Below are 22330 nucleotides of genomic sequence, written 5' to 3' on the forward strand. Positions count from 1 at the left end.
ATCTATTGCTTTAAAACATTACCCCATTTCCTTTAGTCTCTGGAAAACTCCACTGTATACTTGTAAGAGAACGAGAATAAAAAAGTAAAATGCCTCGGCATTATCATGAAAATAGTTTTTGTCTTAAGAATCCCTAGTCCAAAGTTTGATAAACACTGATTTAAAATATTTCTAGGGCTTCCATGGTGGCGCAGTGGTTGCGAATCCGCCTGCCAATGCAGGGGACACGGGTTCGAACCCTGGTCTGGGAAGATCCCACATGCCGCGGAGCAACTAGGCCCGTGAGCCACAATTACTGAGCCTGCGCGTCTGGAGCCTGTGCTCCGCAACAAGAGAGGCCGCGATAATGAGAGGCTCGCGCACCGCGATGAAGAGTGGCCCCCGCTTGCCGCAACTAGAGAGAGCCCTCGCACAGAAACGAAGACCCAACACAGCCATAAATAATAAATAAATCAATTAATTAAAATATTTCTAGATATGGTGTAGGAAACAGAAAATATATAAACAAGTAAAATAAGTTTGTTTTGTCCAGTTACAGTGAAGTTCACTTCACCAAAAAATTCAGTTTTAACCTCCAAGTATGTACCAGCCACTATTTTAGAAACCATTTGTAAAAAATTAGTTATATAGATTATCAACTTTTAAGGGTCTAATCATTTCAATAGAAGGAAATCAGATATATTTACAAGTATCTCAAAAGTGTGAGAGAACATATTAAAGGGCAAAAGATGGTCAACAAAATACCAGAAAAGGTCCAAAGGAAAGAAAAATCAAATCAACTATGGGAGTCTCAAGAGGTTTCCTATTTCTGAGAAATTAGTCGTATTTTGGTACTAGGTATTGATTTTTGAGAATATAGTTTGTGCCAATCACTGTTCTAGGACCTTTGCATATACATATTCATTTAATCCTAATAACAATTCTATGAAGCAGGTGTTATTATCCCTTGCAATAGAAGAGGAAACTTTGGCCCAGAAAGGTTAGCTAACTTGCCGAAGGCCACACAGGTAATATTAAGTGGAGCTAGGCTATAAACTCAACAATGTGGCACAGGTGTCTATTTCTTTAATGAACACAGTTACTGTTTCTTCAGTAGGGATTTTTTAAAACATGTATATGTTTGTATGAATGTGTGTTAGCAGAATTCAGTTACAAGAGGTTTGGGGAGTGTAGTTAGTTCTACTTGGCTGGATAATCAAAAATCCCAAGTAAAATGGAGGGACATAAGTTAAGAAAAGTCATTTCAGATTATACTGTAGGGACTGTGGCCCAACAGAGTAAGGTGTACACATAATTTGATGAGCAGTGGAATGATACTGAAGACATTTGGGAAAACTACTGAAGTAATTAACAGTAGGACTCAGAAGCAAATCTGGCAAAACAGATGGATTGGGAGGGGAAAGAACTGGGCAGGTGGACATTATTGCTATTGAGATCGTGAGAATGGGTGGTGGCGGTGAGGATGGAGAAAGAAAGCCACAGGGGAAGCTGAACATACACGACCCTGTACTTGATTAGATGTGTAACGTTTCTGTGTGTGTAGGAAAGAGGTGAATTCAGGATGGACCGGTAACAAGAAAAGTCAAAGATAGTGTCCTATATGTTTCTCTGAGCCATGGACTTCTAAGCGCAATTTGATGGTGTCTGATCTCCTTCTGCAGGATTAGTGTTGTCCTAGGTTTTGTTTTGTTATAGTTTGCCATTTTACTTCAAAAGCAGTTCTTGATCACCCCTTATGTGCAAGACATCATACCAGATGCTTTGAGGGAAAGAAAGGTGGATGAAACATACTCTCTTTAAGTAAGTTTACGTTTAGGAATTTACTTGAGTGCAACTTCACGAAGACAGGGTTTTTGGTCTGGTTTCCCAACCTCTATAGTTCTTGCTAGCAAGTGCTCATCAAATATATGAATAAATGAATTAATGAAGAGGCTACATTCAAAGTAAACCAATGAGAGAAGGTGAAAATCGGGAACATGATGACCGGGAAATGAATGGGGAAATAGCCAGCTCTTGATCTGACATTGGATTGTTGGATGTTATAAGTTAGAGAGACAGTTTTAAAATCCTTTCCCTACAGTGTGGCTTATTATAAAGTATCTAATCTGGTTCCAAGAGTAGCAGACAAGCATGATAGAAGGAACACTTTTAGCAATATTTTTCAAAAGCTTGACCAATTTAATTAACTTAAAAGAATTCAGTGATTCCTTCAATCACTTATTCAAACAAAAAATATATTGATATTCTATGTACTAAAAACTGTGCCCTCTGGTGAAAATATAAAAGATAGGGGCTTCCCTGGTGGCGCAGTGGTTGAGAATCTGCCTGCCGATGCAGGGGACACGGGTTCGAGCCCTGGTCTGGGAAGATCCCACATGCCGCAGAGCAACTGGGCCCGTGAGCCACAACTACTGAGCCTGCGCGTCTGGAGCCTGTGCTCTGCAACAAGAGAGGCCGTGATACTGAGAGGCCCGCGCACCGCGATGAAGAGTGGCCCCCCCTTGCCGCAACCAGAGAAAGCCCTCGCACAGAAACGAAGACCCAACACAGCCATAAATAAATAAATAGATAAATAAAATTTAAAACAAAAAACAAAACTTCGTTAAAAAAAAAAAAAAAGATAAAGTAGGATAGAAAATTTCTTGTCCTCATGGAATTGATAATCCAGTGAGAGAAAATTAAATAAGGAGGGATACAAGCATATTGTGATATGTAGAAGAAAGTAATAGAGTATTATCATGGAGAGTAGGATAATACTTAATTAAAGACTATTGGGAAAGTCTCCCTGAGGAGGGGACTTTTGGATGAGAACTGATGGATATGTAGGAGCTAGAAAATGAGAGCAGAGAAAGAGTGTTCTATAGAAGAACATGGGCAAGGGCCTTAGGTAGGGAACAGCTTGATCTCTTTGGCGGTTGGTGGCCCACCTGTTTGACTAGAGCATCATGAACCAGGTGGGGAGCGTCACATGCAGTCATGAGACAGGCTGAGCCACATGATACAGTGTCTTATGGGCCAGGGTAAGGATTTTTAAAGCTGAAAAGAACCCCAGAAGTCATGTAGTTCAACTTACAGTCAAACAAAGAGGACGAGATTCAATACCACCACTGATGAATGACAAATGTGGGCCTTGACAATATAAAGATAAAAGTCATGCTCATATTGTGATGTATTTGAAAAAGAAAAAGAAATTGGGCTTTTTAATTGGTAGAAAATCCATTATGCTATTGATACATTTTTAAAAAAATACAGTTTTACCAAGTCAGTTGATTGGTGCACTTATAGGAGCAAATGATGAAAAATATTAATAAAAGCCAGGGTCTTAGTTGTGCATTGCCTCATAAACCACGAATTACCATCTCCCCAGAATGTAATGAAGTTTATTTGACAGAGTTTATCATTGCCATTGTATGCAGTAGCTGAGACCGAGTGCAGATTTCCACTTCAGTGGAAATAATGCTCTTTTTCATTTTTATGGAATTTTATTTGTTTAGCTTTTTCCTCAAATATATTACTTAAATTTCAAAGAACAATTTACTGAAATGCTTAAAAACCATGATCTAGATATGCCTGTGCATAATGAATTAGAGAAAGTTATAAATGTTAAAACAATTTTATTTTCAGAGTCATAGTAAGGTAGACTTTAAATGATCAATTTATAGATATAAATAAATACATTAATTAGTAATTAAATTTCTAGTGCTGCAGTGGCATTTTTTTCACAATGTAAAACTTTCCTCCTGTGTTTGGGCCAAAACCAGAGGTAACAATTGTCGAGATAAATTGATCTAAAGGAACAATTAAGAAAAGAACCAGAAAAGCAACTTAGAGGGTGATTTTGGCCCCCCAAAATTATCTGGATTCTTAAAGTTAAAGGTGAATCATCTATAATTCCAAATGCAATCATGTATTAAAGGAAGGACTTTGAAAGATGTGGTGGGGAAGACAGGAAAGACATCTGAACAGTAGCTTACAAATATTTTTAATGTTAACCCACAGAAATTTGTTTTACATTATGGTCCATATATATACAAAGTTTATTATCAGAGTATTTCATATATATATATATATATACACACACACACACACATATATTAGAGTATTACATATATATAACATATAATGTAATGTATATATATGTACAATGATATAGCTAACTGTGTGTATTCTAGTAAGTGTGATGAACTCTAATATTTTCTTCTTATCTGCCTTATTTGGATCTATTCCATTCCATTCCATTAAGAAAAGCTTATTTTGATCAATTAAATGGATGTTATGCCCTAACTAGTGGGATATTAATGCAGAACTTGAAAAATACTGCATGAAAGAAACACCTGGGGCTTGACTATGCCACAGTGTTCCAGAGAAGATAAAAGATTGAAAAAGGAATAGAAAAGACAAGATGGCAACTATACATAATGAAAGAGATTTTGTGCAGGTTTGACAAAGACATTAGGATAAATTTGTGGAATTCTCCTTGTCCTGGGGTTTGAGAGCCCACAGGTAAGGAACATTGAGTCCCAGTTCAGTTGCTTTCCAGGGAAATCTTAACTAAGACAGAAATGGGTGGAGAAAAATAAATAGTATTGTTAAAGAGCAGAGGAGTAATGCATGTTTGATTAAGGAAGAACTGAAAGAATTCTTGGTTTCTTCTAAGTTCTTGTGTCTGAGGTAGTCCTAGGAAATAGAGGGTATAATCAGGGGCAAGTGAATTTATACTGAGGAAAGGGTATAGAGCATCAGTTAGTAGCCTGGATGATATAAAGGGGTCCCCTAACCTTGGTTCCTTAGGAATTCTCAAATGTCTAAATTTAGTCTACTTACCTGAAGTTTGTTATACTGTTATACAGTAACTTCTGCTAATTAAGCCACTTGACACAATTGTATCACAAGACCACCGATTGCGTGAAATGCTGGGAAAGTACATTACTTTCCATCTAACAATATTCCATCAAAATAGTTAAAATGAGTTATCTGATATAGTTATGAAAGTTTGCATGATTTTTTGGTGCTATCCTGGGGCTCACTGGGGATATTTTTGTGATTACTTGCTTTCTATAAATCTCATTCTTGCATCCTTAGCCAGCACTGAGGTGATCTTGATGTGAGTAGCATGTAGCATACAGCAAGAAGAAGGGTAATCAACTGATGTGCTTGTTAAAGGTCTGATGTAGTGGAAAGAACATAAGTTCCCTTGAGGCGTATTTGATCGTGAGGATACCCTTGGACGATGAGGAAATAAACATTGAGAGGATGTCACTGACCACATTGGAACTTCTATGGTTTAGGAGGTCAGGTTTTGCAGTTGTCCTCTGAGCTACAGTTACCTTTAAGACTCTCTAAAGCAGGGGTCAGCAAACCTATTCTGAAAAGGGCCAGGCAGTAAGTACTTCTACTCTGTGGCCCATATTGTTTCTGTCTCAACTTCTATTTGGTTATCAATTGTTTCTTTGTCAAAAGAAACAATTGATAACCAAATAGGTGTAGCTGTGTCAAAATTTTTTATTTGCCAAAATAGGCAGGGGGTTGGTTTGGTCTGTGGGCTGTAGTTTGCTGACTTCTGCCCTGGAGAGATATTTAAGTGTAGGTAGACCAAAAATATTTTTACATAAAACTGTTTTCATTTTAATGGTGGGGAGGACTCTTATTTGGTATTAAGATACTCCTTTTAGCCACCCAAAGGGTAAAAACTATAGAAGAGAGAAGCAGAAGCGTATGTACAGGCATGTCTTGTTTTATTGCACTTCGTTTTATGTTGCATATGTGCATATATTACACTTTTTTACAGATTGAAGTTTTGTGGTAACCCTGCATTGAGCAAATCTGTTGGTGCCATTTTCCAACAGAATTTGCTCACTTTGTGTCTCTGTGTTACATTTTGTTAATTCTTGCAATATTTAAAACTTCTTAATTATTATTATATTTGTTATGATAATCAGTAATCTTTAATATAACTATTGTAATTGTTTGGGGGCACCAGGAGACACACCCATATAAGACCACAAACTTAATCAATAAATGTTGTGTGTGATCTGACTGTTCCATCGACCAGCTGTTACCCCATCTCTCTCTCTCTCCTCAGGCCTCCCTATCCCCTGAGACACAACACTATTGAAATTGGGCCAATTAGTTAATAACCCTACAGTGGGCTCTAAGTGTTCAAGTGAAAAGAAGAGTTTCATGTCTCCCACTTTAAATACAAAACTAGAAATGATTAAACTTAGTGAGGAAGGCAAGTCAAAAGCTGAGATCGGCCAAAAGATAGGCCTCTTGTGCCAAACAGTCAAGTTGTCAATGCAAAGGAAAAGTATTGAAGGAAATTGAAAGTGCTACTCCAGTGAACACATAAAAGATAATAAAATGAAACGGCCTTATTGCCAATACCGGGAAAGTTTTAGTGGTCTGGATAGAAGAGCAAACCAGACACAACATGCCCTTAGGCCAAAGCCTAATCCAGAGCAAGGCTCTAACTCTTTTCAATTCCCTGAAGGCTGAGAGAGGTGAAGAAGCTTCAGGAGAAAAGTTTGAAGCTAACAGAGGTTGGTTCATGAGGTTTAAGGAGAGAAGCTGTCTCCTTAACATAAAAGTGCAAGGTGAAGCAGCAAGTGCTGGTGTAGAAGCTGCAGCAAGTTATCCAAAAGATTTAGCTAAGAGAATTCATGAAGGTGGCCACACTAAACAACAGATTTTCAATGTAGATGAAACAGCCTTCTGTTGGAAGAAGATGCCATCTAGGACTTTCATCGCTAGAGAGGAGAAGTCAATGCCTGTCTGTAAAGCTTCAAAGGACAGGCTGACTCTCTTGTTAGGGGTTAATGCAGCTGGTGACTTTACGTTGAAGCCAATGCTCATTTACCATTCCCCAAATCCTAGGCCCTTGAGAATTATGCTGAATCTACTTTGCCTGTGCTCTATAAATGGAAAAACAAAGCCTGAATTGCAGCACATTTTTTTTGCAGCATGGTTTACTGAATATTTCCAGCCCAGTGTTGAGAAAAAAAGATTCTTTTCAAAATATTACTGCTTATTGACAATGCACCTGGTCACCCAAGAGCACTGATGGAAATGTACAATGAAATTAATATTGTTTTCATGCCGGCTAATATAACATCCATTCTTCAGCCTATGGGTCAAGGAGTAATTTCAACTTTAAAGTCTTATTATTTAAGAAATACATTTCTTAAGGCCATAGCTGCCATAGATAGTGGCTACTCTGATGGATCTGGGCAAAGTATATTGAAAACCTCTGGAAAGTATTCACTATTCTAGATGCCATGAAGGACATTTGTGATTTGTGGGAAGAAGTCAAAATACCAACATTGACAGGAGTTTGGAAGAAGTTAATTTTAAGCCTCATAGATGACTTGAAGGGGTTCTTCCGTGGAAGAAGTAACTGCAGATGTGGTGGAAAAAGCAAGAAAATTAGAATTAGAGGTAGAGTCTGAAGATGTGACTGAATTGCTGTAATCATATGATAAAACTTGAACAAATGAGGAGTTGCTTCTTATGGATGAGTACGGAAAGTGCTTCCTCAAGATGGAATCTTTTGCTGTGAAGATTGTTGAAATGACAAGAAAAGATTTAGAATGTTACATAAACTTATTTGATAAAGCAGAAGCAGAGTTTGAGAGGTTTGACTCCAATTTTGAAAGAAGTTCTACTTCTTCATTTAAATAACTCACACATATCACTTATCTCCTCCCTGCCTTGATTTTCCTCTTCCACCAGCACAGGAAGAGCAGTCTTTGATTTTAATGAGTCTCATCATTTGTGGAAGGCAATGGCTGGTCTACTGACTTGGAAACTTCAACATTTGAATTGTGACTGTGAATTGCTTCTTATATGATGAAGCAGAGCCAATTGGTCTGAGCCAATTCCCTCTCTGAGTATCAGTTTTCTCAAGTGCAAATTGAGATTTATAATATATACCCTGAAGAATTACTGTGTATGTACACTGCCAAACACAGTAGGAAGTTCTAGCAGTTGCGCAGTACATTAGGGGTATTATGATTATTTTATTATATTATTATTCTCTGGTACTCTCTGCTTTTCATGTGAAGTTTGAAAAAAAGGAATTGTGGATTAGAAGATTGTGGTCAACAACGTGAATTTTGGACCCAGCTCTACAAAATCTGTGAGACTCCAGGAAATTCATCTCTCTTTTTCATACATTTCTTTTCTCTTTAAGAAGATAAGGAGGTTGTTTTAATCATATTACCTGAGTGAGGTTATGGTGAGACCAGAAGCAGCTCAAGACAGAGGAACTGGATTTTTATGGTTCTGGTATTCACAGTTCCCTGGGTAGACACAGCACACCACTCAGGGCCACGCAGGGGAAGCATGGAGTGGGGGTGGGCGTCGGTCACAAGCCACAGGGAGAAGGGGAGATGTGCGAAAGTACCGTTATTGTGTTTTCTGTGGGAAAGAAAAGTGAAGGAAGGGTGAACAGGTTTCAGATTGGCTAATAAAAATCTCAGCAGGCTCTGAGTCATAGGAACTATTTCTGTTCCTGCCTGGTCCAGGCGCCATTAGGATGGGTGTATAGTGGCCTAGAGTGTGAAAGCCCCGTAAGGGATATGGTTGGCCGTGTGGGCTTAAGCAGCTGCTCAAGAAGGGGGAACTGACTGGCCTTTAGTCCAGGGCCTCAAAACTGGATCCAGATAGCACAAAACACCTGTTATTACAGAGGTTTAAATAGGTGAGCTTAATATTCTTTGCAAGCTTAATTTCTTATTGGGGGCACAATGATTTCCTTGCTTGGTAATTCTTGGGCCAGAATATACATGCCACATTCATATAAGCAGGGATGCTATGGTCTTCCCTTGAATGCATAAGCCTGTGCTTCCACTCCCAGACTTGTCAAGAGAAGGCACTAGAGATTCTTTCCTCTGGCAAGACATCCAGTCAGGAGACAATGTTATTTTCCAGTTTACAATAAGGTCAAGTTTCTCATTTTCTTCTATGCCCTATGGACCTGTTTTCCAGGTGGACTTTCTATTGATTTGCTCAGTAAGAACAGAAACTGGACTCAAATACTCAAAGGACTTTATACACTGATTACAAAATAATTGATATGTCAACTCATTCCTGACACTGCAATTGCCTTTAGGGTGGAAGGTAGCAAACAGCAAGCAGTGCACAGCATCACAAAATATCATTCTGGATCACAAAATAAAGACTACCTGATCCAATTCAAAGGTTGACAGAATGCAATTAATGGCAAATTGAATTCAGCCTGGGGTGGAAGAGCAAAGTTCAAAACAGAGCAGTAGCTAAGATATTTGGCCAATTTACATTAGGTCTTGGTATTTTGCAAGCAATTTGCTAATTTAAAGACTGAAATATGTAAGATAGTTTACTTTTTTAAGTTGACAAAGTAATCTTATCAGGAAATAGGAAAGTCATATTAAAACAGAACAAAGGCAGAGCTCTTTTAAAGTTTCTAATTGCTATAATTATAGGCTCCAAACTATAGATTATCTTTGTAATTTTGGCCAAAAAAACTCAGTAGGCTGAAAATAAGAAAGTAGTTTATTTGGGATTTTAAGAATTGCAATTTGGAAGGCACTGATTTGAGCGGAAACTCAAATGTGCTCCAAGGGAAGTAGAAAATCGTGAGGGTGTATAAAGAAAACAGACAAAGACATTCCAGAAAAGTACAAGGGTTGTTTTACAGAACAGTGATTGGTACCAGCAGGCATTCAGTTACTTACCAGCAGCAGATTGGTTGATAAGCTGCGGTTTCTATGGAGTAAAGAAAATTGAGTTCCAGGTGGTCTGTGGATGGCCAGGTCAAAAGTTTAAATAGCATCCGTGTGTGGACTCCTGCAAGTTCTACTTGGCTAATGACCTCACGGCTCCATTTTAAGTCTCTTTGACATCAGTGACTCCATTTTGTTGTTTGTAGTCCACAATATTTGGGACCATGTCACTCACTAACCCTCTTGTTTATTTTTTCATAGTACCTTTTTTTTTGTTTTACCAATAAAACCTTATTAGAATTTTGGGTTAAAACAACAGCTTTATTGAGGTATCTTTGACATGTAAAAAGTGTGTATGTTTAAGGAATACAACTTGATGCTTTGAAACATATATATTGTGAAAAGATCACTATAATCATAACATACTAGACAAATAACATATCCATTACCTCTACACAGTTACCAGTGTGTGTATGTGTGTGTGTTGAGATTTAATATAAGATCTATCCTCTTCCCAAATTTCAAGTATGGAATGATATGTTGCTAACCGTTTCACCGTTTTGTACATTAGATTTCTATAATTTATTAATCTTGCATAACCGAAACTTTGTAACATTTGACCACTATCATCCATTTCCTCTTAATTCTAGCCCCCAGCAACCACCATTTTACTCTTTGCTTCTATGAGTTTGGCTACTTTAGATTCCACATATAAGTTAGATAATGCAGTATTTCTCTTTCTGTGTCTGGCTTATTTTGCTTAGGGTACTGTCCTGCAGCTCCACCATGTTGTGGTAGATGGCAGGATTTTCTTCATTCATAAGGGCTCAATAGTACTCCATTGTGGATACATAGATAGGTAGATAGACAGATACATTTTCTTTATCCGTTCCTCCATAGATAGATGCCTAGACTGTTTCCATATATTGACTGTTGTGAATAATGCTGCAGTGAACATAGGAGTGCAGATATCTTTTCGAGATGGTGATTTCATTCCCTTTATATATATACCCTGAAATGTGTTTGATGAGTTATTTTTTTGAGGAATTTCCATACTGTTTTCCGTAATGACTGTACTAATCTACATTCCTACAAACAGTGTACAAGGGTTTCCTTTTCTCCACATTCTCTCCAGCATTTATTGTTTGTAGATTTTTTCATGATGGCCATTCTGACTGGTGTGAGATGATACCTCATTGTAGTTTTGATTTGCATTTCTCTAATGATTAGTGATGTTGAGCATCCTTTCATGTGTTTGTTGGCAATCTGTATATCTTCTTTGGAGAAATGTCTATTTAGGTCTTCTGCCCATTTTTGGATTGGGTTGTTTTTGGTTTTTTTTTGATATTGAGCAGCCTGAGCTGCTTGTAAATTTTGGAGATTAGTCCTTTGTCAGTTGCTTCATTTGCAAATATTTTCTCCCATTCTGAGGGTTGTCTTTTCATCTTGTTTATGGTTTCCTTTGCTGTGCAAAAGCTTTTAAGTTTCATTAGGTCCCATTTGTTTATTTTTGTTTTTATTTCCATTTCTCTAGGAGGTGAGTCAAAAAGGATCTTGCTGTGATTTATGTCATACCATATTCTGCCTATGTTTTCCTCTAAGAGTTTTATAGTGTCTGGCCTTACATTTAGGTCTTTAATCCATTTTGAGTTTAATTTTGTGTGTGGTGTTAGGGAGTGTTCTAATTTCATTCTTTTACATGTAGCTGTCTGGTTTTCCCAGCACCATTTATCAAAGAGGCTGTCTTTTCTCCATTGTATATTCTTGCCTCCTTTATCAAAAATAAGGTGACCATATGTGCGTGGGTTTATCTCTGGGCTTTCTATCCTGTTCCATTGATCTATATTTCTGTTTTTGTGCCAGGACCATACTGTCTTGATTACTGTAGTTTTGTAGTATAGTGTGAAGTCCAGGAGCCTGATTCCTCCAGCTCCATTTTTCTTTCTCAAGATTGCTTTGGCTATTCGGGGTCTTTTGTGTTTCCATACAAATTGTGAAATTTTTGTTCTAGTTCTGTGAAAAATGCCATTGGTAGTTTGATAGGGATTGCATTGAATCTGTAGATTGCGCTGCATAGTATAGTCATTTTCACAATGTTGTTTCTTCCAATCCAAGAACACGGTATATCGCTCCATCTGTTTGTATCATCTTTAATTTCTTTCATCAGTGTCTTATAGTTTTCTGCATACAGGTCTTTTGTCTCCTTAGGTAGGTTTATTCCTAGGTATTTTATTCTTTTTGTTGCAGTGGTAAATGGGAGTGTTTTCTTAATTTCTCTTTCAGATTTTTCATCATTAGTGTATAGGAATGCAAGATTATTGGACCAATGGCACTATAAAACTCTTAGAGGAAAACATAGGCAGAACACTCTATGCCATAAATCACAGCAAGATCCTTTTTGACCCATCTCTTAGAGAAATGGAAATGAAAACAAAAATAAACAAATGGGACCTAATGAAACTAAAGCTTTTGCACAGCAAAGGAAACCATAATCAAGATGAAAAGACAACTGTCAGAATGGGAGAAAATATTTGCAAATTAAGCAACTGACAAAGGATTAATCTCCAAAATATACAAGCAGCTCATGCAGCTCAATATCAAAAAAACAGACAACCCAGTCCAAAAGTGGGCAGAAGACCTAAATAGACATTTTTCCAGAGAAGATATACAGATTGCCAACAAACACATGAAAGGATGATCAACATCACTAATCATTAGAGAAATGTAAATCCAAACCTATCTCCTCACACCAGTCAGAATGACCATCATCAAAAATCTAGAAACAATAAATGCTGGAGAGGGTGTGGAGAAAAGCGAACCCTCTTGCACTGTTGGAATGTAATAATTCAGCCACTATGGAGAACAGTATGGAGGTTCCTTACAAAACTAAAAATAGAACTACCATATGACCCAGCAATCCCACTAGTGTGCATATACCCTGAGAAAACCATAATTCAAAACGAGACATGTAACAGAATGTTCATTGCAGCACTTTTTACAATAGCCAGGACATGGAAGGGCCCTAAGTGTCCATCAACAGATGAATGGATAAAGAAGATGTGGAACATATATACAATGGAATATTACCCAGCCATAAAAAGAAACGAAATTGAGTTATTTGTAGTGAGGTGGATGGACGTAGAGTCTGTCATACAGAGTGAAGTAAGCCAAAAAGGTAAAAGCAAATACCGTATGCTAATACATATATATGGAATATTAAAAAAAAAATGTTTTTCATGAACCTAGGGGCAAGACAGGAATGAAGACACAGGCGTAGAGAATGGACTTGAGGACAAGAGGAGGGGGAGGGGAAGCTGGGAGAAGTGAGAGAGTAGCACTGACGTATACACGCTACGAAATGTAAAATAGATAGCTAGTGGAAAGCAGCCGCATAGCACAGAGAGATCAGCTCAGTGTTGGGTAACCACCTACAGGCGTGGGATAGGGAGAGTGGGAGGGAGACACAAGAGAGAGGGGATATGGGGATATATGTATACATATAGCTGATTTACTTTGTTATACAGCTGAAACTAACACAACATTTTAAAGTAATTATACTCCAATAAAGATTAAAAAAAGAAAGAAAGAAACTATGTGTTTATTTTAATAGTGTCTGATGTGCCACCTGTAAAAAAAATCATGTATTTAACAGCATCTGGATCGCACTATAGCTCTTTCAATTACATTACCATAGAAACCATCTTAACGAAATGGTGTTCAAAAGATGCTTATGACCGCCGAGGAGATTCATGCCTATGTATCAGAATCCCAGTGGAATATTTGCAATACCCTGGTGTTTGGAGATAGCTAAGACTTTTCTGGGACATCCCATAATCTTATCACTGTATATTTCATTACCTTTGTAAAGATAAATTTTGAATGGGCCAAGGAAAGTTAACATATATTTTAACATGCTCCGTGCTTTTATCATATCTGTATATGTGGTTAAACCACATACTGAAATTCAGAAAATATGTCTTAAAGAGATAGCAAAGATGTTTCTCAGGGACAAAATACAATTTGAACATTAAAAGCTGTGAAATAAAAAAAAAAAAACATATTAAAGGTGAGTTACTTGTTTTGCTGAAAAATAAGTTCCTAGGCCATAAAGATGTTACATGGGATATTATGATGTTTGATATGGAACTAAGTAAAACCCACAGATGGTGTTACTGTCAGAAGATTGGCAAGCCAAGAAAAAAAAATCCAAATCCATATGAAGTGTCTATTCCAGTGAGGACAAGTTACTACCTCATTCATGAAACAAAAAGTGTCTAGCATAATTAATCTTCCATGAGTTGGCTGAAGGATCCCCTTAGGTTTTGTTACTTATAAGAGGATCAGGGTCAGACAGAGCCACTGGCCAATTGAATATTCAACCTTAATAGTAGCCAGGTGAGTATTAGAAAGGGAAAATCCATGTCACTGAGCCCAAGTGTGACATCTGTTCCTACCAACATGCACTCCTTGCTAATAAGCTTAATGAATAATTATTGGGTTGGCTGCACAATGAGGCAGATTGACATCCACAGGGCAGATCATTATATACACTTGATTATGAGAGTTTTATTTGCAGTGGAGACATTTCTGGCAAACACTCACATTAGATAAAAATATTCTTACATTTAAGACTCATTCTATCTACATGACCTGTCCTCAAACATCCTTGTCGCCCATCCTCTAATCTTGTTCTTTCTAAGTTATTGATTGTTCATGGAAATTGTAACCATTATCCAGGAATCAATGAACCACAAGAATAACTGTTGGAATTTGTGCTTATCATTAATATTTCCTGTCTCCAATGCCCTTCAGGGTCACATGAGTGGGACTGTTTCTCCAAAAACCTACTTCCATCAAGTGTCAGTGTGTACTGCTGAGTAATATGGGAAACAGGCTCAAATGTTCTCTTCTGAATCATCTGGTTGTGGAGAACTTCACGAGATTGAGCTGCAGGTTGAGGCAAGCATGGCAAGGGAAGGGCAGAGCCGACATTTACAGGAGAAACTTGCTTATGGAACTCACTTGTGCACCTACCTACACAGTCTCATATACACAAAATCCATCTGCTGTGCTGCTGTTGACCCCAAATTTTATGGCTTGATCAGATGATCAGATGATCATGTCATGAAAGGCAGTTCAGGCTCATGGTTACCTTTACTCTTAGAGTTAGGCATTCCATTTTTATTGGAGCTCAGAAGCAAGGCAAAAATTGCCTCTCAGGAGGAGACTATTCACTTTCAAACTTTGGAGACATCTGCTATAAATTTCCAACTGAGGTTTGTAAGTCATTACTCAGCATCACAACATGCCATAGATATTTCAAGAACATTGCCTCTGTGGTTTAGTCATACCAGTCAAATCAGAGAGCCTTCTTTTGTTTAGGGCCCAGTCAAAACTGGCAGCCTTTGGGTCATTCAGAAAATGGGTTGCAATAGCACATCCAAATGGATTTTTTGTTATCGTGAAAGTCCAAAGAGTTTCACCAAATATTATGTCTCCTACTATTCCTTGCAGTGTGCAAGACAAATGCTTTCTGGAGCATTTACCTAAAGCTTTAATTACATCACTTCATATTCTCTCAGCCCACCTTTTGCTCCTGGTATTGCTCTGGCAACCAGTTGCAGCAAACCCCCCCTTGCCTCAGCTGCATTGCACAAATGGACCTTGCTTCTTGTCTCTGGGCCCTTCTGATGCATTGGCGTGGGAAACCTGCAAAACCTCATTCGGTATTTATGCATGGGCAATCTGGAAGTGTAGAGGAAATAATGTCCCATGGGCAGCCTATAGCTAATTAGGACTGGGCAATGCTAGATCTATGCTCAAGCAGACAAGTTTGAGGCATATTTTACCGCTCCACAGAGAGTCCAAAGTTACTATACGTTTCTTACTTCCTATCCTGGGCCAACTGTGACGATGTGGTATGGGGCCCTGTGGAAACCCATTCAGGTATCATGCATTCACAATTTAGAATTACAAACTTTGACCAATGGCAGATGGAGCTGATGAATAAATCATCCTCTTGCCTCCTCTTAGGTAGACAGTTCTGAGGTTCATTCTCTACAATTTGGAAGGTCCATGTGGAATTGACAAAACAATAAACTGGCTCTCCCTCTTTTCCTGTTTTACTCTCCTCATTTCCTCACTTCTGTTTCTTGGGATCACTTTCCAAATAAACTACTTGCATGTATCCAGCTCTGCTTTTTGGAGAGCACAGGCAAAGAAAAAGGGGATCTCCAAACGTGTCTCGGGTCTCTGAGCCATTAGCTTTACCTGAGTGGCAAATGCCATTTATCTCCTGCTTTTGGACATCTGTCTTACAAAGACGTCTAGAGCTCCATTTTCCATTTCACCATTTTATCTGAGCACAGAGTAATCACTTAAGTAGATTCAGGATTATGCCTTGGAGACAGTGAGGTAATAAAGGTTCCCACAGACTGAACTGTGGCTCAGTTCTGATGAGCTGGCAGAGCCCTGCTGTGGGATGCGGGATGTGTGCAGCTGTCCATGTGAAAGCAAGTCACTTCTGGAGTTGCCTGATAATTGTGATAGAAATTTTAAAAAAAGCCAGATCAATAAATACACTAAGGTATTTGGAGTTGTGGTGATTTGCTCCAGGAAAGAGTCTCCATCTGGAACAGCAGCTGCTATTACATTCACCACCTGATTAAACTTATGCTAATCAAATGTCATTTCCAAGACTCTCCTGTCTACAGAGAACAGTCAAGTTAAATGGTGATATGTTAGGAATCATCACTCTTGCTTTTTCCAGTCTTTGGTGGTGATTCCCCCAGAGAGGTGGTACTGATTTTGGTTTATTATTTTGGTAGGGAGGGGGAGCTGAAGAGGCCTTTCCTTTTGTTTATTGGAGTATAGTTGATTTACAGTGATGTGTTAGTTTCAGGTGTACAGCAAAGTGATTTACATATGTATTCATATATACTCATTAATATCCATATACATATATCATATTTATGTATTATATATAATTCATATATATAATAATTCATATATAATATATAATTCACATAATTATAAATATATATTATATTACATATAATTGATATTATATATTAATTATATATCATATATTAAAAATATAAGTGATTCATATATATCTATGTATATTCATATATGAATATATGAATATATATTATATATAAGATATATATTATGTAATATATCATATTATGATAATATGATATATAATATATAATATATTATATATAATTCATATATATGATAATTCTTATATAATTCTTATATAATATATAATTCACATAGTATGTATTATATAATATATATATGTATTACATATATTATATTCATATATAATATAGGAATTATAATATATTATATGAATATATGCTATATATTCATAAATATGAATATATGAATATATATGAATATATATGAATATATATGGATTATAATTCATATATATTCATATAATACATTATAATTCATATAATTATAAATATATATAATAAATTTAGTATATATAATATATATTTAGTATATATTTAATATATAATTATATAACTTATAATTATATATTAAATATATATCATATATTATATAAATATTACATAAGATATATTATTATATATTAAAAATATGAGTGATTCATATATATTCATACATATGTCATATATTTTATATAATTCATATATAATAATTCATATACAATTCATATATAATATATGAATTCACCTCATAAATATATATATTTACATATTATATAAATATTGTGTAAGACATAATTTAATATATTATCTATTATATATGAATCATATATATGAATTATGTTATTTCACAATTATAATATTATAATTATGACATGTCATAATTCATATATATAATTCATATATAATAATTTATAGTATATGAACTATAATTAATTATATATGAATTATTATGTATTATATGAATTATATATTAATATATTCATATATATTTCATATAATATATAATAATATAATTCATATAAGAATATAATTCACATAATATATAATAATTCATATAATTATAACTATATGATATATATTTAATACATATATTAAATATATATTATATATTATATAAATTATATATTATATAAATTACATGTTTTTATATATGAGGTATATAATTATATATATTTAATATACACATTTAATGTATAATTCATATAATTCATATATAATATATAATTAATATATACTCATATATATTCATATATATTTTATTCATATACAATATATATTCTTTATATATTATATTCTTATATATTCATATATATAGTGTATATATATTCTTTTTCAGATTCTTTTCCCATATAGGTTATTACAGAAATTTGAGTAGATTTCCCTGTGCTGTACAGTAGGTCCTTGTTGTTTATCTATTTTATATATAGTAGTATGTTTATGTTAATCCCAAACTCCTAATTTATCTCTCCCCTCCTTTCCCCTCAAGAGGACTTTCTTAGCTACCACTTGCATGATAGCCTTTATTCCATTAGTGACTGGTATTTCTTAAATTTATGTTTATACTACATTCTTAGAAACTATGGTTATCGCAAGACAGGCATGGGATCCCACAGGGCCTCAAATGAGATGGAATTTGATCAATCTCCATTTTACACTTGAGGTAAGGAGATTTTCTACCTGAATACCCATTCAAACCTGCTTCAGCCATGCTGTTTTCTGCTAGAAGCTGACCATATCGTGCTCAAATTCCTAGCCTTTCTGCAGTTATGACTATGTGACATATTTCTGGCTAATGGGAATCAGAAGTACTGGAGAGGACTTTAATTCCTGAGAAAAACGTGGCAAAGTCTTGTGAAGAAAATACTCGACATTTTCTTTGCCACCTTATTTTTCTTGCCAAAATGTAGTGCCCAGAAGTACAGCACTCTGATCTGCCACCTTCTAATCTTCTTTGTGCATTAAAAAATGAGTTTGGTAGGCGTTTCTCATACTCGTGATTCACATAGCTGAACAGACAGACCACACAACTCATAGGAGCCTCTACTCTGAACAGTAACCATGGAGACCAAACACCTCGGGATAATATAGGTATTTCATTTTCCCCTTTTCACAGTTACCCCACTATCAGGACAGAAGTTTCATTGAAAAAGATGAGGAGAAAAATGTACCATATAGACTACGATATTATTGCAAGTCTTTTTTCTCTTGGTATAGTCAAGGGACTCTCAGTCTTGAACTGACTCAGATCTGGGATTAGGCAAGGTGCTATGACTCTAATGTTATGATATTAATGTTACTTCTCTGTCATCAGATTTAGAATGTATTTGCTTATGCAAAGCACATAGACCTTAGTTCACTTTGCATCTACCTGAACCTATACATTTATCCTCAATAATGATTTCAGTAATCTCTATAGATGTTACCATTTTAATGACCACTCTACCCTGCTGTGTATTATAGTAAGTATGCCCAATTCTGTTAAGTAACACAACTTGGCCTCTGCCAATCCAGATTCCTTCAGTATCTTTGAAATTAAGGAGCCCATTTTAATGTCCAGCAATTCTATCAATATTCTTGTCATACAAGAGTTAGCCACTGCAACACTTATCAAAGGTTAGGAACACTTCCAGATCCAATGTTTCTTTCAGTATTATGGCAAAAGATTATCTTCTGGTTACAAGTGATACCAATTTGGTTATAAATCAGTATTCTTGTTTTCAAAATCACAGTACATTTCACGTAACATATTTACATGCCTTTTTGTTTCTCCATAAGCTTTTGGATTCCTTTATCTATGATATAAAAAGGAATTTCTTGTGTCTCAAAATTGTTTGGTCTAGTACACTATGAAGTACATATTTCAGTAAAACCATAGAGGAGGTTAAAACTACTTCCATCTATCTCAGCTAGCATATTGAATCCAAAATGTCTGGTAAATACATCTATCTCACTAAATTCAGTCAGATATAACAATGTTTCTTTCTCTCTGTTCAGCACCCTTGGAACCCAATTCTCATACATTTTCTCCAAGTCTTCAGTGATGTGGATTAGCAACATATTGAATTTTGCTTGCTGCATAAACCTTTACATCCCACAGCCTATGAACAAGGATAACTTGGGAAGGGGCATGGAGATATTGGACTGCTTTTGTGTGGCACAACATTGATATTCATTCTCCCCTTCCACATTAATCTCAGAACCCTCTTTTTATAGGAACAATCACATGCCCTAACTAAAATAGTACCTTTCCCTCTGCACCTGGGTTTGTCACATGATCAAGTCCTGCCAATGAGAGGCATAAAGAAGTTGCATGGCCTTCCTGAGAAGTTCCGTAAAAACTGGCGTTCACTCTTCTTCATCCTCTTCTTCTCTTGTTGACTAGGAATTAGAACTAGGACAATGTAACAGTTCACTAAAGGTGAGGAATAGAAAAGTAATTGGACCCTGGGGCGTTGGTGACCATGGAGGACCCTTTCCAAGTCTGGATTACCTGTTTTTGGACTACTTTTAAATGAGATAGAAAATAGTTCTATTAGGTTTTAAATACTGTTAATATCTTTTCCTGATAATGCAGCTAGACTTAATCCTGTTTCATGTTTCCAGGTAAATGTTTTGGTAGGGTTGTTAATGGGTCTTCAAGAAAGACTGAACAACCATAACTGCCAGGAGACCAGGAGATGGTTCTGTAGGCAAAGGAGGCTCAGTCAGACTGGAGAGTATTTATCACTCAAAGCTAGTGCTTTTCAATAGGGGTGCTAAGTATAATTTAGGTGAGAAAATTTTTCTTTGTGCAGGGTTTTCCCTTTTTTTTTTTGGCTGGAACACTATTTTTATTACAACACATTTATACATCTGCAGGAAGAAGAAAAAAGTTTTTACCCTCCGTTAAACAGAATGGCTTACCCCCCCTACCCCGCCCACATCACTTGATTATGATTATGGTTCAACAGATGCATTTTTCAAAGGATCATTTACTCATTAAGCCTCAAAGGAATTCTGTAGCCATTCCTGGTTACTTAGTAAATTCAAAATATGTAAATGCATGTTTCGTCTCTCTTTTGTGATGCTTTTACTACTCCATACTTCAAACTTACCCTTTCCCGTACTGTCTGAATTAGTGAGGTCCTGCTAAACACCTAGTAAATGGCTACACATAACACAGACATGCAGAACAAGGAAAAACATACACAATGTAGAGGTTTAAAAATTAAACTAAATTAAAACGCTAAACAATGGAAATACTATGCACCAATTTCAAAGTGTCCTCTGAGGAGGCCTGGATTCACAGACAGCCCAGGAACAGGCTGGAAGTACAGGTGGACCATTGAAACAGGGTAGCGCTGTGTTCATCTGTTTTGTATACTGGCCAACTGGAGGAGGTCTCTTTTGAAGAAAGGGTTCCTCAGTAAAACAGTGTGAAAACCATCTCTGTGCAAAATTCAAAAAGCTACGTATGTCAGCAGACGTATAGCTGCCAGCCTTTGTCCGCAGTCCTTTAGTAGGGATAGTTTTTCGTGATGTGCGTATAAATTCCATTTAGGGTGAGTTGTTTATCAGGAGCCATCGTAATTGCTTGTACGATTAATTGTGCATAGGAATAAGGTGGCTTTGAATCATCCTTTGGGCTGTCTCCACCTGAAGCTTCCTTCTCACTTTCTGGCTGTGAGTTGTCGGCCATTAAATTGAGGTCGGATGGTATCATACGGCCCATTTTGTACCCTGAAGACCCTGCTCCCCCGGGGCTGGATGGACCGGAGTTCGCAGCCCTGATGGTTCCTGTGGGCGAGAGGAGGGGACTGATGAGGTGGGCCGTGGCGTCTGGAATGCTGATGGTCAGCGGCGAGATGTGAGCCTGCACGGGCTTCACGGGGGATTCGGGCGCTCCCTGTTTCTCCCTCTCCCTCGCTGGACAGGGCAGTGAACGTGATCTTGATGTTTGTGCTCGGGAACCTGAACGTGCACACGCGCGGCAGCTGCAGCGCCCCGCGCCTTTGGAACACGCCGTCCACGCACACGTCCTTCTTGCCGAGGCAGCGCACGTAGAAGTCGCCGCCCGCGTCGGGCCCGGGCTGCGCCGACGGCTCCGGGGCCGCCCCGCCATGGCTGCCGCCGCCGCCGCCGCCGCCCGGGGGCGCGAAGATCTCGAGGTGGCGCCGCGAGACGAAGCTCGAGTGGCCCATGCTCGCGTCCACCGAGCCCTGCGACGAGTTGCGCCCGATGGTCACCGAGCGCTTCTTCATCAGGTACTCGAACTCGCGGCCCTCGAGGCGCGCCACGGCCCAGCCGCCCGGCGGGGACCCGCCGCCCGCGCCCCGGCGCCGCCGCCCGCGGGAGGCCCTTCCGTGCCCGGGAGCGCCGCTCCCGCCGCCGCCATGGGCCTGCCAGGGCCCGGGCCGCCTTCCGCCGCCGCCGCCGCGGAGCTGAGGCTCCCATATTTTTTAGAGCGTTTAAAATCACTCATACCCAGGTGATAAATGCCAGTAGCGTCCCCAAGTCAAAGGACCTGCACATGTTTACGGAAACCCTCTGGGACTGGTGGCACCTCCAGCTGAGACCTACTGCTGTAAACCATGTGTATCTTTCCATCAGTCCTGGTTCCAGTTCTTGGTGCCCTGTTCATTTTTAACATTTACATAAGAGATTTGGCAGAATTACAATTCAACT

The 22330-nt window shown here is 37.7% G+C and overlaps 1 protein-coding gene across 1 annotated transcript; it reads right to left on the reverse strand.

Annotated features, from left to right (window-relative positions):
- Positions 1 to 21136: 21136 nt before the first annotated feature.
- On the reverse strand, positions 21137 to 22177 carry LOC118905028 (forkhead box protein K2-like). The gene is made up of 2 exons (XM_036871232.1): positions 22130 to 22177; positions 21137 to 22086 (listed from the first exon to the last, which is right to left on the reverse strand). The coding sequence occupies exons 1-2, from the start codon at positions 22175 to 22177 to the stop codon at positions 21316 to 21318; spliced, it is 819 nt and encodes a 272-aa protein (XP_036727127.1). The 3' UTR covers positions 21137 to 21315.
- Positions 22178 to 22330: the final 153 nt, after the last annotated feature.

The sequence above is a fragment of the Balaenoptera musculus genome, chromosome 12 (assembly GCF_009873245.2).
Source record: "Balaenoptera musculus isolate JJ_BM4_2016_0621 chromosome 12, mBalMus1.pri.v3, whole genome shotgun sequence".
NCBI lineage: Eukaryota > Metazoa > Chordata > Mammalia > Artiodactyla > Balaenopteridae > Balaenoptera > Balaenoptera musculus.